The sequence below is a fragment of the Mirounga angustirostris genome, unplaced genomic scaffold, assembly GCF_029215605.1.
Source record: "Mirounga angustirostris isolate CCGP_5_RB_7025 unplaced genomic scaffold, mMirAng1.0.hap1 SCAF_9, whole genome shotgun sequence".
NCBI lineage: Eukaryota > Metazoa > Chordata > Mammalia > Carnivora > Phocidae > Mirounga > Mirounga angustirostris.
This window is the reverse complement of record NW_026991717.1, coordinates 83,073,297-83,086,754: the sequence shown is the minus strand read 5'-3', so window position 1 is coordinate 83,086,754 and position 13,458 is coordinate 83,073,297. Positions and strand designations below refer to the sequence as shown.

At 45.9% G+C, this 13,458-nt stretch overlaps 2 protein-coding genes and 2 non-coding genes across 5 annotated transcripts in view; 1 reads left to right on the top strand and 3 right to left on the bottom strand.

The window, feature by feature from the left end:
* Positions 1-3,354, top strand: part of SNX6 (sorting nexin 6) — a 56,655-nt gene extending 53,301 nt beyond the window's left edge. Inside the window, exons 14-15 of one of the 2 annotated variants that reach the window (XR_008508105.2) lie at positions 614-768; positions 1,640-3,354. Coding sequence is in view for 1 of the 2 variants with exons in the window: in XM_045900694.3 (XP_045756650.3) it covers positions 1,640-1,693 (54 nt within the window). In the remaining variant the exon portion in view is untranslated. The remainder of the gene's footprint in view (positions 1-613; positions 769-1,639) is intronic. The other variant, XM_045900694.3, reaches the window with a different exon arrangement.
* A 1,997-nt stretch (positions 3,355-5,351) lies between these two features.
* Positions 5,352-5,515, bottom strand: LOC123862742 (U1 spliceosomal RNA). The gene has a single exon (XR_010405356.1). It is a non-coding gene; the product is annotated as a U1 spliceosomal RNA (small nuclear RNA).
* A 3,470-nt stretch (positions 5,516-8,985) lies between these two features.
* LOC123842531 (U1 spliceosomal RNA) lies at positions 8,986-9,149 on the bottom strand. Its single transcript, XR_006790434.2, has one exon. It is a non-coding gene; the product is annotated as a U1 spliceosomal RNA (small nuclear RNA).
* Positions 9,150-12,530: 3,381 nt separating this feature from the next.
* Positions 12,531-13,111, bottom strand: LOC123841924 (histone H3.3A-like). The gene has a single exon (XM_045871380.3). The coding sequence runs from the start codon at positions 13,005-13,007 to the stop codon at positions 12,621-12,623; it is 387 nt and encodes a 128-aa protein (XP_045727336.1). The 5' UTR covers positions 13,008-13,111; the 3' UTR covers positions 12,531-12,620.
* Between the last annotated feature and the right edge of the window lie 347 nt (positions 13,112-13,458).

Sequence of the window (13,458 nt, the reverse complement as noted above, 5' to 3'; positions counted from 1 at the left end):
CTTGAAATGTGGGTAGTGCAACCGAGAAACTCAAACCGAGTTTTTATTTAATTTCAATTAACAGAAATTTAAATGTTCTGTAGCTGCATGTACCTAATGACCACAGTATTAGCATTTCAGCATTATATTGTTTTTAGCATCCAGTTATGACTTCCTGAGTCAGTTATTGTGATGGTTGCCAAATGGTCATTTTCTAATTCCATCATTGTATACATTTTAGTTGGCTTTCTACTCTAAGGAAGAAGTTTTCCTTCACCCCCATTTATAAATCGTTGTAACCGGGGTGCCTGGGTGGCTCGGTTGTTTAAGCATCTGCCTTCGGCTCAGGTCACGGTCCCGGGGTCCTGGGATCGAGCTCTGCATCGGGCTCCCTGCTCGGCCAGAAGCCTGCTTCTCCCTCTCCCACTCCTCCTGCTTGTGTTCCCTCTCTCGCTGTGTCTCTCTCTGTCAAATAAAGAAATAAAATCTTAATAAATAAATAGTTGTGACCTATATGCTTATATTTGTCTTTACACATCTGAATTTGGAGGCCAGTTCACATGTTTTACAGATGGCTACACAGGTCTGCATTTTATTTTTTTTTAAGATTTTTATTTATTTATTTATTTGACAGAGAGATAGCACAAGTAGACAGAGCGGCAGGGAGAGGGAGAAGCAGGCTCTCCACTGAGCAGGGAGCCCAATGCGGGGCTCGATCCCAGGACCCTGGGATCATGACCTGAGCTGAAGGCAGCCGCTTAACCGACTGAGCTACCCAGGCACCCCCAGGTCTGCATTTTATAGAATACTTTTGTATGTGATCTTATTACTTACCTTTTTTTTTTTTTTTTTTTTTGAGAGAGAGAGAGATCATGAAGGTGGGGAAGGGCAGAGGGAAAGGAAGAGCGAGAATCTCAAGCCGACTCCCCACCCAGCATGAGCCTGATGCGGGGCTTGATCTCATAATCGTGAGATCACGACCTGAGCCGAAATCAGGAGTTGGTCACTTAACTGAGCCACCCAGGTGCCCCTCTTATTACTATTTTTATAAAAATTGCTATAACGTATCACTTTAATCATTAAAATATACATTATATATGTTATATATTATATAATCATGTAATATAATACACATATTTTAATGGCTTACAGTCAGAAATGTTCAGGGGCCCCTGGGTGGCTCAGTGGGTTGAACGTCTGGCTCTTGATTTTGGCTCAGGTTATGATCTCAGGTCATGGGATTGAGCCCCGTGTGGGGCTCTGCACTCAGCGGGGAGTGTGCTTGATATTCTCTCTCCCTCTCCCCCTGCTCTCTCACTCTCTCAAAATAAATAAATCTTTAAAAAAAAATGTTCAGTAGTTTAACTTGGACACAAAGAGCATATTTTCTCTCTCATTAGATCATGCCAGGTAATTCCAAACAGTAATTAGTGGTCTAGGTGGAAATTTCCTGAAGAATCTGATATGTGGAAAATATTGTACATGAAACAAAGTATATAATTTTGTCTCTAAACAGTTATTTCTGTATAATGAGTAGCTGTTAACCCAAATTCTGTTGTCTTAATAAATTTAAAGTTACGTGCTTTCTAGTGCTGTATATTTTCAGTACAGTTCTTCCAAGCTCTCTGAGCGTCACCGTTTATTCTCCCTTTCTTTTTAGGGTAACCTACAGTTGCTGCAGAACTGCTTGGCGGTGTTCAACGGAGACACATAAGCCACACTCCACCTACAGTTAAAAAGGGCTGCCTTCCTTCAGATTTTATTTTTGTTTTCTTAATGGTATTAAGCATTTACTGCTCACTGGAAACAAAAGAAACAGCCGTCAAAGTGCATCTACTCTCCTTTTTTCCGAGAAACCACGGAGCGGCGCTGTCCCTGGGCTCTGCCAGCGTGCGTGGTGGGACGCCGCGCCCCCGCACCTGTGCGCCCCTTTGGCCGTCGGCCCTCGCCGTGCGTGCCTCCTCTCCTGAAGCCCCAAGTTCAGGCTTGTTTTAAGTAGCCTCTGTAACTGTGTTTATTTTATGAATAGTATTCCTTCTGGCTGCCAGTCTTACTTTTAAGTACTCTCTGAAGTTTAACCCTTTTAAAAACACACTGTTCAAACAAGATAAAGATTGCCCTTACCTTTTTTTGAATTTTGTTTTTAAAAAACATTGTATACCACCTTAGTTCATTCATGTATCCTGGTAAAGCATCTTAATCGGACTTATTTTTAATTAATGAACATTTCTTAGAAGTTTTGGGACAGATTTTATGTAATCTTTGTAAGTATGATTTCTGATGAAAAGCAAATGCATTAGTATGTTTGCCTTAAACTTGTAGACTAAACCAACTATTATCAAATAAAGTGATAACAGTGATAGTTTTTAACTCTGTGGTCATTGTATCACTCTAAAATTTGGAGTAGCTATAATAAATCTACTCCTTTATTCTGCTTTACAGTGCAGGTCTTAGTTTTTCCTTTTTCTTTTTTTAAATGGCATATTGAATGAAGTTCACCAGTCCCTTTACAAAAGGATGAACTGCTTCTCTGTGTGCTTTTAGCCTTTTATAGAAGGTGGAATTGAGCAGAGGCAAGTTAGAAACAGCCATTTCTAAAACACAGGAGCAGACAGAACAGTCTGTTATGGTTTCCTGAATTCTATCTCTGGCTCAGCCAAGGAACCGTGAGACGTGCCATTGAGCCCACTTGATCGTTACACTAGTGTATAAATTGGTATGTAGAGAGAAAGAGTATATAGGGAACAGCATTTGTTGGTGGGGGAAAAATTGGAATATTTGGACTAAAAAGGGTCCAAAAAGGATACTAATTGTCAGTAGTCAATTCCAAATATTACTGGTCTTCTTAATGTAAATTAACATCAAGTCACTTCTAATTTAAAATTAGGTTGTGTGGTTTGATTTTTTTCACTAACTTCTCTTCCAGTTGGAAACCACAAGCATTTGGGTTGGTCACCCCTCGTTTAAATTTTCCCAAACCCTGGTTTAGGTCTTAAGGGTAGTCACCATGATTCCGGCCTTGCATGTTCTCTTGCCTTACTGGTGTGCTGGTTAATGTTCTTTCACTGATGTTGTTCCCTGATGCCATTTGAACTTGATTTTTCTGTTGCCTGAGAAATCTCTGTGTTTTGTCCTCCTTCATGTCTCCTTCCCTGGTGAAAATATGCCCGTGCGATGCTCTCCAGTGGGTGAACATTGGGCCAGAGAGCCCTAGCTTCTGGATTCTGGTGCAGTCCCTTCGCTGACTGCCCTTGTGGCCTCAGGCAGGTTCGCTTGACCTCTCTCTGCCTCAGTTTCTCTACTACAAAGGACATATTGACCTACCTCACAGGGGTGTTGTGAGGATTAATAAACATTGGTACAGTGCTTTGGAAATGTGAAGATGCTGTGTAAATGCTAAGAAATAGTGAGTACACAGGGCGCCTGGGTGGCTCAGTTGGTTGAGCATCTGCCTTCAGCTCAGGTCATGATCCAGGGTCCTGGATCCCTCTGCTCAACGGGGGAGCCTGCTTCTTCTCCCTCTCCCCACCCCCTGCTCATGCTCGCTTGCTCTCTCAAAGTCTTTTTTTAAAAAAATCAAAATAGCAAGTACAGGGCAGAAAGCTATATACAATGTTCCACATAGCCATCAGCTAATCTGTACCAAAAAGGTCTTTTTGGGGAAAGGGGTAGGAGAGTGCTTCGTAGATCCCTTGGTCCCTGGTTTACATTTTTACAGTGTGTGTGTGGGCGGGGGTAGACTGGAAGCAGCAGTTACATATTAGAGCATGTGTGGGAGGGTGCTTAATAAATACACCTATAAATGAGTTGACTACACTATGCAAGGGCCTTCTCATAAAACACTAAGATAAAGAACGTATATTATTCCCTCAAGGACCTACTTCAGGAGAGATTCTACTTCGTACCTCCAGAACAATTGAAATACTCCATAGTTCACTGCTAGTTCCTGATTAAAAAAAAAAACAACAAAACAAAAAACCAGCCAGCCTTGGTTTCACTGCTCTTGAGCTGTGGCATTCATTTAACATTTATTGGCTGTCGTATGCCTGGGGGCACAAAGGAGAAACAGGAGGACACCTGGGAGCAGAGACAAAGCCCTGCTATAGGGTTTCCTACAGGGGACACTATGCTCTGACAGGAAGAAAGCGACCTAGGCAGTGAGAATGACCCAGGGTGTGAACAGTGGGGTGGGAACCAGGGGAATGAAGGTTGTGGGTTTTATGTGGTGAGGGTGGAAGATGGCAAGAAAGGAAATTGCAGAAGAAAGTGGGTCACAGCAATTGCACTACTAGGTATTTACCCCAAAGATACGAATGTAGTGATGGGAAGGGGCACCTGCACCCCAGTGTTTCTAGGAGCAATGTCCACAATAGCCAAACTATGGAAAGAGCCCCGATGTCCATTGACAGATGAATGGATAAAGAAGTGTATATATACAAGGAGTATTACGCAGCCATCAAAAAGATGAAATCTTGCCATTTGCAAGGACATGGATGGAACTAGAGGGTTTTATGCTTAGTGAAATAAGTCAATCAGAAAGACAATTACATGATCTCACTGATATATGGAATTTAAGAAAACAGGGTCATAGGGGAAGAGAGGAAAAAAGAAAACTAAACCAGAGAGGGAGACAAACCATTAGACTCTTAATCATAGGAAGCAAACAGGGTTGCTGTAGGGGAGGGAGATTGATGAATGGGGTAACTGGAGGTTGGACATTAAGGAGAGCATGTGATGTCATGAGCAGTGGGTATTAAGACTGATGAAGCACAGACCTGTACCTCTGAAACCAATAATGCATTATATGTTAATTGAATTAAAATTTTGAAAGGAAAGGGAAAAAAGGGTCAGATCAATAGCTTCATAGGCTGGGTAAAATGTCTGCACCTAGTTTGGAAAAGCTTATATAATATTAATGTACTGTAGCAAAACTACAGAAGTTGAGCTCAAACTGATCACTTTGAAAAAATAAAGTAAGACAAAAAAAAACGGGGGGGGGAGCGGGGGAATCGGAGGAGTGGTTCAAGGCACTAAAACCATCCAGCCAAACAAACTATTTTTCATGTTCCATTTAAGCACGGAACAACCTGAACACTGAACACGGTTACTTACCACCCACTCAACAAACACGTGTTTTCAACACCATAATATATTTTTACCTGTAAAAAACTATAAACTTACAGGTTTTACAAAAAAAAAAGCACCAAGATTTCTAACCGCCACCAGGGCGTTATGTAAGCATCATGAAACTACGTAAACAGCTCCCATTCAAAATAAGAGCAAATAATGGCAAACACATACCAAAAACTTAAAAAAAACACATTTGAAGAAAACCGCGAAAGCTGAAAAGACTGTTGTTCAACTACAAAAACCAGGGGAAAGCGCGAACGCAGTCCCCCACTACCACAAATTATGCAGTCGAGTTTCCCACATTTGGGGAAATCGCAGGGGTCAGCACATCCGGAGTGCAATGGATAAGCCTCGCCCTGGGAAAACCACCTTCGTGATCATGGTATCTCCCCTGCCAGGTAAGTATGCTTTGCCAGCCCTGCCTCGCCGCTCGCGCTCGCGCTCGCCGCGCTCCTTACACACGGTCACTTCCCTCCCGCCGCCCCCGCGACCCCCGCGCCCCGCACCAGCCCCGCCGCCACCTCGCTCGCCCGCACAACCCCGCGAGCGCCTTCGCCTGGCCCCACGCGGCACCCGCGCGCCCGGGCGGGGCGGGCCCGGCAGCCTCTGCGCGCCTGCTCCTCTGCATACGCCACGCCCTCGTCGTGACGTCCCCCGAGCCCCGTCTCCCGCTCTGGGACGCCGGCCGTCCCAGTCCTCGCGGAGACCGCGGATGCCTGGGGGGCAGGGACGCGGGGCGCCGGGCGGGCGGCGAGGGTGTCGGGACCTGCAGGGGAGACCCGAGAAGCCTGGTCTCCCAGCTCTGGGCAATCGAGGGCCCAACTAGACAGTGACCCCACCACCTTCCCTTAAGCGAAAAGGAAGTTTCCGTCTATTTTGTTTTAGCTAGCTCATCCACACTGGAGAGATTATTATGAGGACATTTCCCCCTCCTGAAAACCTGTCCTATACGATTCATGAGGTTGAAGCTAGCAGAAAATTTAAAGCTTGTTTATCAGGGAACAGTTTCTCCCTCTAACCCCACGAACAAATCTACTAGCTGTCTCTGCAGAAGCCTGGATTCAAGGTCAACTAATATGGTTCTCTAGCCTCTGACCTGTATTGCTAACCCAAGGTAACCAACCCAAGACCCCATCCAGTCTTGGAGCATGCCCAGAGTCCCTTCTCCATATCCTGAGAAACCTCCTGACGTGAGGGGCTGAAGTTTGCTTTTTTTCTGATGGTAAGTCTCCACGCAAAGTGGACATGGGGAGTATGTTACATATACACTTCCTAAAGGCGCATGCTCCATCTTTCCTCTTGCATAGTCATAAGTTTCTCTGCTCTTTTCATCAATATGTATGTAATGCAGCCCCTATGATTATAAAAAACTTGTTCTCTCCCCCTTCAGGGAAGCGGATTTGTGGCTTGCTCTCCAATCTCCTCCTTTGGCTGCCTCTCAAATAAGCCCCTTTCCTTACAGCACACCTGATGTCTCAGTGATTGGCTTTGTATGCATCAGGCAGAGATGGACGTGGGTCCAGTTACACTTCCCCCACTTAAGCGCTTAAGTATAGGATTTCCCCCCTACCAACTTAACAAGGATCATTTTTTCATGGTATCTTCCTGAGTAAGCCTGTCATAAACTACTTCAATATATGAACTTCTTCAACATACACAAATGAGCCTAGTAAAACCTAAAGGAGGGGCGCCTGGGTCAGTGGGTTAAGCGGCTGACTCTTGATTTTGGCTCGGGTCATGATCTCAGGGTGGTGGGATCTAGCCCCAAGTCTGGCTTGCCCTGGGCATGGAGCCTGCTTTAGATTCTCTCTCTCTACCTCTCCCTCTGCCCATCGCTGCCTCTTTAAACAACAACAACAACAAACCAAAACACCCTAAAGGAAAATAACAGTCAAAGAAAGAAAGTCTAACCTCGAAGACAGAAAACCAGGACAAAGTGCAAACTTCATCCACTGAGCAAATCATGCAGTGGTCAAGTACATAATGCTGCTAAAAGGGAAAGTATTTTAAAACACTTGAAAACACGTAGGTATACTATTATGTTTTCTAGTCTATTCACAATTGCCAAAACATTCCATTTAATCTGTTCAACTTCCTCTCTCTCTCTCTCTCTCTCTGTCTCTCTCTCTTTTTTAGTAGGCTCCATGCCCAGTGTGGAGCCTAACACTGGGCTTTAACTCATGGCCCTCAGATCAAGACCTGAGCTGAGATCAGGAGTCAGAAGTTAAACCGACTGAGCCACCCAGGTGAGAATTTTGCCTTTAGATGGTGAGGCGGACACAATTTTTTAGACTGTAAACCGGTAACTTTCCTATCTCTGCTACTCTGTCCATGGAGAGGTGGGTCTATTTCTTCCCCTGGAAACTGGAATGTAGTGACTTGCTTGACCAACCGAATGTGGCACAAGTGGTGTTCAGGGAATTCTGAGACTAGGTCAGGAGAAACTTTACCGCTTCCATTTGGGTCTCTGGGAACCCTGTCTGGGAGACTTGAGATACCATGGAAGAAGGCTGATTACTTTGAGGCTGCCATGTTGTGAGGAAGTCCAAGGCTTTGTGGAGAAAGATGCATAGAAAGGGAGATGCATAGCTAGTCCCTAGCTGCTTCAATCTCAAACTGAGGCCCCAAACACAGGGAGCAGAGTCATGCCTGCCAAAGTTGCATATTTGTGCGCAAACTAGATGACTGTTATTGTTTCAAAGCTCTCAGGTTTTGGGGTGGTGTTTTTGTGCCGTGCTAGGGAATGGAACAGGGAGACAGAAGCAAGCAAACAAGTAATATGAAGTAGAAGAGGGAAAAAAAAAAAGTGGTTAAGGGATAGAGAAGATGGGATGGAGAGAAGGGACTGGGGTTGAGGGCTTAAAGGTTTTGACAAGAGAGTCAAGGAAAGCCTCTCTGCTACACACTCCTACTTTTCTTTGCTTGCTCGTCATGTGCACACAAAACTCCCCAACAGCCACTCCAAAATGGCAGTCTCATTTGGCAATTCCCTGAGTTTATTTGTCCTGTTGTAGGTCCTACGACCATAGCCAACTCCTTAGAACCCCTAACTCTCGATTTTACGTTTATGGGAATCAGTAAATAATGACCCAATTTTGAGGAGCCGAACGAACATACTGTAAAGGCATATCCCCCTGAGGAGAGCCATGAGTCCCAGAAAAGAGAAAATGGGTTCCCCAACAGGTATCTCCTCGACATCGGGGAGAGTGACTCGGGGAGAGTATTCTACTTCTCAAAAATGTTGGGTGGAACAACAGTTGAAAACCAGAGAAACCCATGGCATGTGAATGGTACATTATCCCATACGAGTTCAAAGCAGAGAAACATCCCCTACAGAGGGAGAATCTGAAAAGGCATTGTAGAAAACGTACAGAGTGAGTTCCCATTACTGCAGCATCTCATGGCTGAAAGGTATCCCTAAAAGGCGGGACTCTCTGGGTGGGTAGTGGTTTTGGGAAACACGCTAGATGGGGTCTGAAAAGCTTGTTACGATACGCGGAACCAGTGCAAAGAGCTCAAAACGGCAGTGGGGTTCTCTTCTCTTCTCTCGACTCCAGAAAACCGAGAGAATTTTCACCTGTTTTGGGAACCCCAAGCGGTGAGCAGAGGAGGGTCAGCGGAGCCAACTAGCACCATAGCTTTCGCTGCTAGTCTCCACCCGTTTCTGGTCCGGGAATACATCCCTATGCCATAAAAAAAAGAAACGCGGAGCAAGTAACATGACATCCATACGAGTGGTACTCAAACACCAATTTAAAAAGGATTTTAACTACACTGGACAAAACTAGCTTATTTAACAGCAGTACCGCTTCCAAAAAAAAGCCTTCAAACAACAAGACTAAAAAAAAAAATCTTTTTTTGGTGAACGAAAATAACCAGGGGAAAGCGCGAACGCAGTCCCCCACTACCACAAATTATGCAGTCGAGTTTCCCACATTTGGGGAAATCGCAGGGGTCAGCACATCCGGAGTGCAATGGATAAGCCTCGCCCTGGGAAAACCACCTTCGTGATCATGGTATCTCCCCTGCCAGGTAAGTATGCTTTGCCAGCCCTGCCTCGCCGCTCGCGCTCGCGCTCGCCGCGCTCCTTACACACGGTCACTTCCCTCCCGCCGCCCCCGCGACCCCCGCGCCCCGCACCACCCCCGCCGCCACCTCGCTCGCCCGCACAACCCCGCGGGCGCCTTCGCCTGGCCCCACGCGGCACCCGCGCGCCCGGGCGGGGCGGGCCCGGCAGCCTCTGCGCGCCTGCTCCTCTGCATACGCCACGCCCTCGTCGTGACGTCCCCCGAGCCCCGTCTCCCGCTCTGGGACGCCGGCCGTCCCAGTCCTCGCGGACACCGCGGATGCCTGGGGGGCAGGGACGCGGGGCGCCGGGCGGGCGGCGAGGGTGTCGGGACCTGCAGGGGAGATCCGAGAAGGCGGGGTCCCGAGGCGCCCAGAAGTTGAAGGACCCATTGGGAGTGGGTTAGTCGGGCTCGGGTTGGTCTCACCTTCCTTTCAGCAAAAATTGCACGCAATACACAACAGAGAGTCAACTAAACGTTAAATACCAAGATGAGAGTTTTGTCACCAATTTAACATAAAATTGTTTTAACCCTCATTATGACCTTTCAGGTTACGTGGCAACCTAATCTTGCAACACTGAAAGAACATTTGAACAGAGAGCATCAGGGCAGGGAGTCCGTTCACAGAGTAGATGCGTGGACTGGGGAGGGTGTTGAATGGTCTCTGGAAAACCAAATGAACAGAAATGTCAGATTTCCATCCTGCGGGGTTAGGTTACCTCTTTCAGGCTGCCTAGATTTGTCTTTTCTTCTTCTATACAAGAAGATCCTTTCTGGATATCAAGTGGAGGTAAATGTAAATATCCTCTGCAGATATGAGCAAAATGAACTGTTATATATCACTGAGTGATCGCTGCTCTGGAGCAAAGCAAGGCAAGAGACAGGACTGGAGATTATAGGGTCAGCAAAGGCTTCCCTGAGGTTCTAGTAGCAAAAAGATCCAAGGAAACGTAGTAAAGCATCCTTTTTGATTGAAAAAAGGAGAATTATCAAAATCAAGAAATTCACATTGATACAATATTATTACTCTACAAGCATTATTCCATTTGCATTAATTGTCCCAGTAATGTCCTTTATAGCTAAGGAAAATTCAAAATCATGTGTTGCATTCAGTTGTCATGTCTGTTTAACCTACTTTAATCTGAAATAGCTCTCATGTAATTCTTTGCATTTCATTATGTAGGCATTTTTGAAGACTACAGGCCAGTTATTTTATAGAATATCCTTCAGTTTTTGAGTTGTCCTGTTTCCTCGTAAGTACATTCAGGTATGCATTTTGTCTTTAGATTTTATTTATTTATTTGAGAGAGAGAGCGCGCACAGAGGGAGAGCGAGAGGGAGAAGCAGGCTCCCCACTGAGCAGGGAGCCTGATGCAGGGCTTGATCCCAGGATCCTGAGATGATGACCCGAACCGAAGGCAGACGCTTAACCGACTGAGCAACCCAGGCGCCCCTCAGGTATGCATTTTTGACATGAAGACCACATAAATGATATTGTCTTTTATGGGTTTGCTCATGTCCCTCCCCAAAATATGTTGAAGTCCTAAGCCCTGGTACCTATGAACATAACCTTATTTGGAAATAATATCTTTGCAGGTACCATCCACTTAAGGTGAGGTCACTAGAGGGCGCCTGGGTGGCTCAGTTGGTTAAGCGACTGCCTTCGGCTCAGGTCATGATCCTGGAGTCCCGGGATCAAGTCCCACATCGGGCTCCCTGCTCGGCAGGGAGTCTGCTTCTCCCTCTGACCCTCCCCCTCTCATGCTCTCTCTATCTCATTCTCTCTCTCAAATAAATAAATAAAATCTTAAAAAAAAAAAAAAAAAAAAGGTGAGGTCACTAGAGTAGGCCCTGATCCAATGTGACTGTTTTCCTTGTAAGAAGAAAATGCCATCTAAAGATACTTGCAGACAGAACACTATGTGATGACATAAGCAGAGATTTTAGTGATGTAGCTGCAAGCCTAGGATTGACTGTCACCACCAGAAGCTAGGAAATGGCAAGGAAAGATTCTACTCAAAGTCTGAGAGAACCTGGCCCTGCTGGCACCTTGCTTTTGGACCTCTAGCTTCCAGAACTAGAAATGAGAGAGAACACATTTCTGTTCTTTTAAGCCACCTAATTTGTGGTACTTTATTATGACAGACCTAACAAATTAATAGTGCCTTCCTCTGGGCGTCACATTCGGAGGCACATGAAGTCAGTTTGTTCAATTATTAGTAGTCTTAACATTGATTACTTAGGGGAGCCTGGGTGGCTCAGTCGGTTAAGTGTCAACTCTTGTGTTTTTTGTTTGTTTGTTTGTTTATAGTTTGATGTATTTTAATAGCAAACTTATAGGAACAGCACAGAAGACAGACAACATTAAAAACATGTACTTGCATGTAGGACAACTCAGAAAAGTATAGCGAATGGATGGATCTACTGTATGATAAAAATGCTACAAACACGGACACCTGGGTGGCTCAGTCGTTAAGCGTCTGCCTTTGGCTCGGGTCATAATCCCACAGTCCTGGGATCCAGCCCCGCGTCGGGCTCCCTGCTCCGCGGGAAGCCTGCTTCTCCCTCTCCCGCTCCCCCTGCTTGTGCTCCCTCTCTCGCTGTGTATCTCTCTCTGTCAAATAAATAAATAAGATCTTCAAAAAAAAAAAAATGCTACAAACAACATTTAGTTGCCGTCAATAAGAAATTTACTTGTTTTAAAAAAATCCAAATGCTCACATTGTCCAGAAAAATTTAAGTGTTTTTTTTTTAAGATTTTATTTATTTATTTGAGAGAATGAGAGCACACGAGAGGGGGGAGGGTCAGAGGGAGAAGCAGACTCCCCGCTGAGCAGGGAGCCTGATGCGGGACTTGATCCCTGGACTCCAGGATCATGACCTGAGCCGAAGGCAGTCGCTTAACCAACTGAGCCACCCAGGCACCCGAAAAATTTAACAGTTTTATTTATAATTGCTATAAAGTTGAACTGCTGAAACGTGTTCACTGAAACATTTTTTTTTAAGATTTTATTTATTCATTTGAGACACAGACACAGAGAGAGAGCATGAGCAGGGGGTGAGACAGAGGGAGAGGGAGAAGCAGGCTCCCCGCTGAGTCAGGAGCCCGATGTGGGGCTCGATCCCAGGACCCCAGGATCAGGACCTGAGCCGAAGGCAGACACTTAACCATCTGAGCCACCCAGGCGCCCCTTCACTGAAACATTTTGACTTGCATTAATGCTATATGTCCCCACATTTATATTAAAAATTCACACACAAATGAAAATGAAAAAACTACCAATACCTGATTTCTGTCCCTTATTTTTCCACTTGCAATCATATACTTAGGTACGTTTGATCCCACGGGAAAAAAAATATCTAACGTTCAGAACTACCAATAACAGGAAGAAGAGAAAAAAATTTTTTTTTAAAGAATGAAATGTTTTCCATCATAGTGGATTCTTAAGCACGTTCTCCACGTATGCGGCGCGCTAGCTGGATGTCTTTTGGCCTAATTGTGACACGTTTGGCATGGATAGCACACAGGTTGGTGTCTTCAAAGAGGCCCACCTGCAAAGCACCAATAGCTGCACTCTGGAAGCGCAGATCTGTTTTGAATTCCTGAACAATTTCTCGCACCAGACGCTGGAAAGGAAATTTGCGGATCAGTTCAGTGGACTTCTGATAACGTCTAATTTCACGGAGCGCCACAGTACCAGGCCTGTAACGATTAGGTTTCTTCACCCCTCCAGTAGAGGGCGCACTCTTGCGAGCGGCTTTTGTAGCCAGTTGCTTCCTCGGTGCTTTACCACGGGTCCGTTTGCGGGCAGTCGGCTTTGTACGAGCCATGGTACAGAAACCTCCTTACTTACCCTCCTTCTCCTTCGGCTGGAGCTCGGCGAGCTAGAGGCGGCGCTGGCGTTGGCGAGCTACGGCGTTGCAGCGGCGGCTGCGAACACCGCAACTCCCGGTTTTGGCTCAGGTCATGACCTCAGGGTCCTGGGATCGAGCCCCCCACCCGGCTCTGCACTCAGCGGGGAGTCCGCTTGGCCACAGCAAGCTGGGGGGGGGGGCGGCGCAGAGGAAAAGAATCTTCAAGCAGACTCCCCGCTGAGTGTGGATGCCCACGGGGGGGGGGGTGGGCTTGATATCAACACCCATGAGATCATGACCTGAGCCGAAACTAAGAGTTGGACACCTAACAGACTGAGCCACCCAGGCACGCCTAACACAATATTTTTTAGCATCCATTGATGACTCTTGCATCATAATTGACAAATGTTGATTTTTTTTTTTAAAG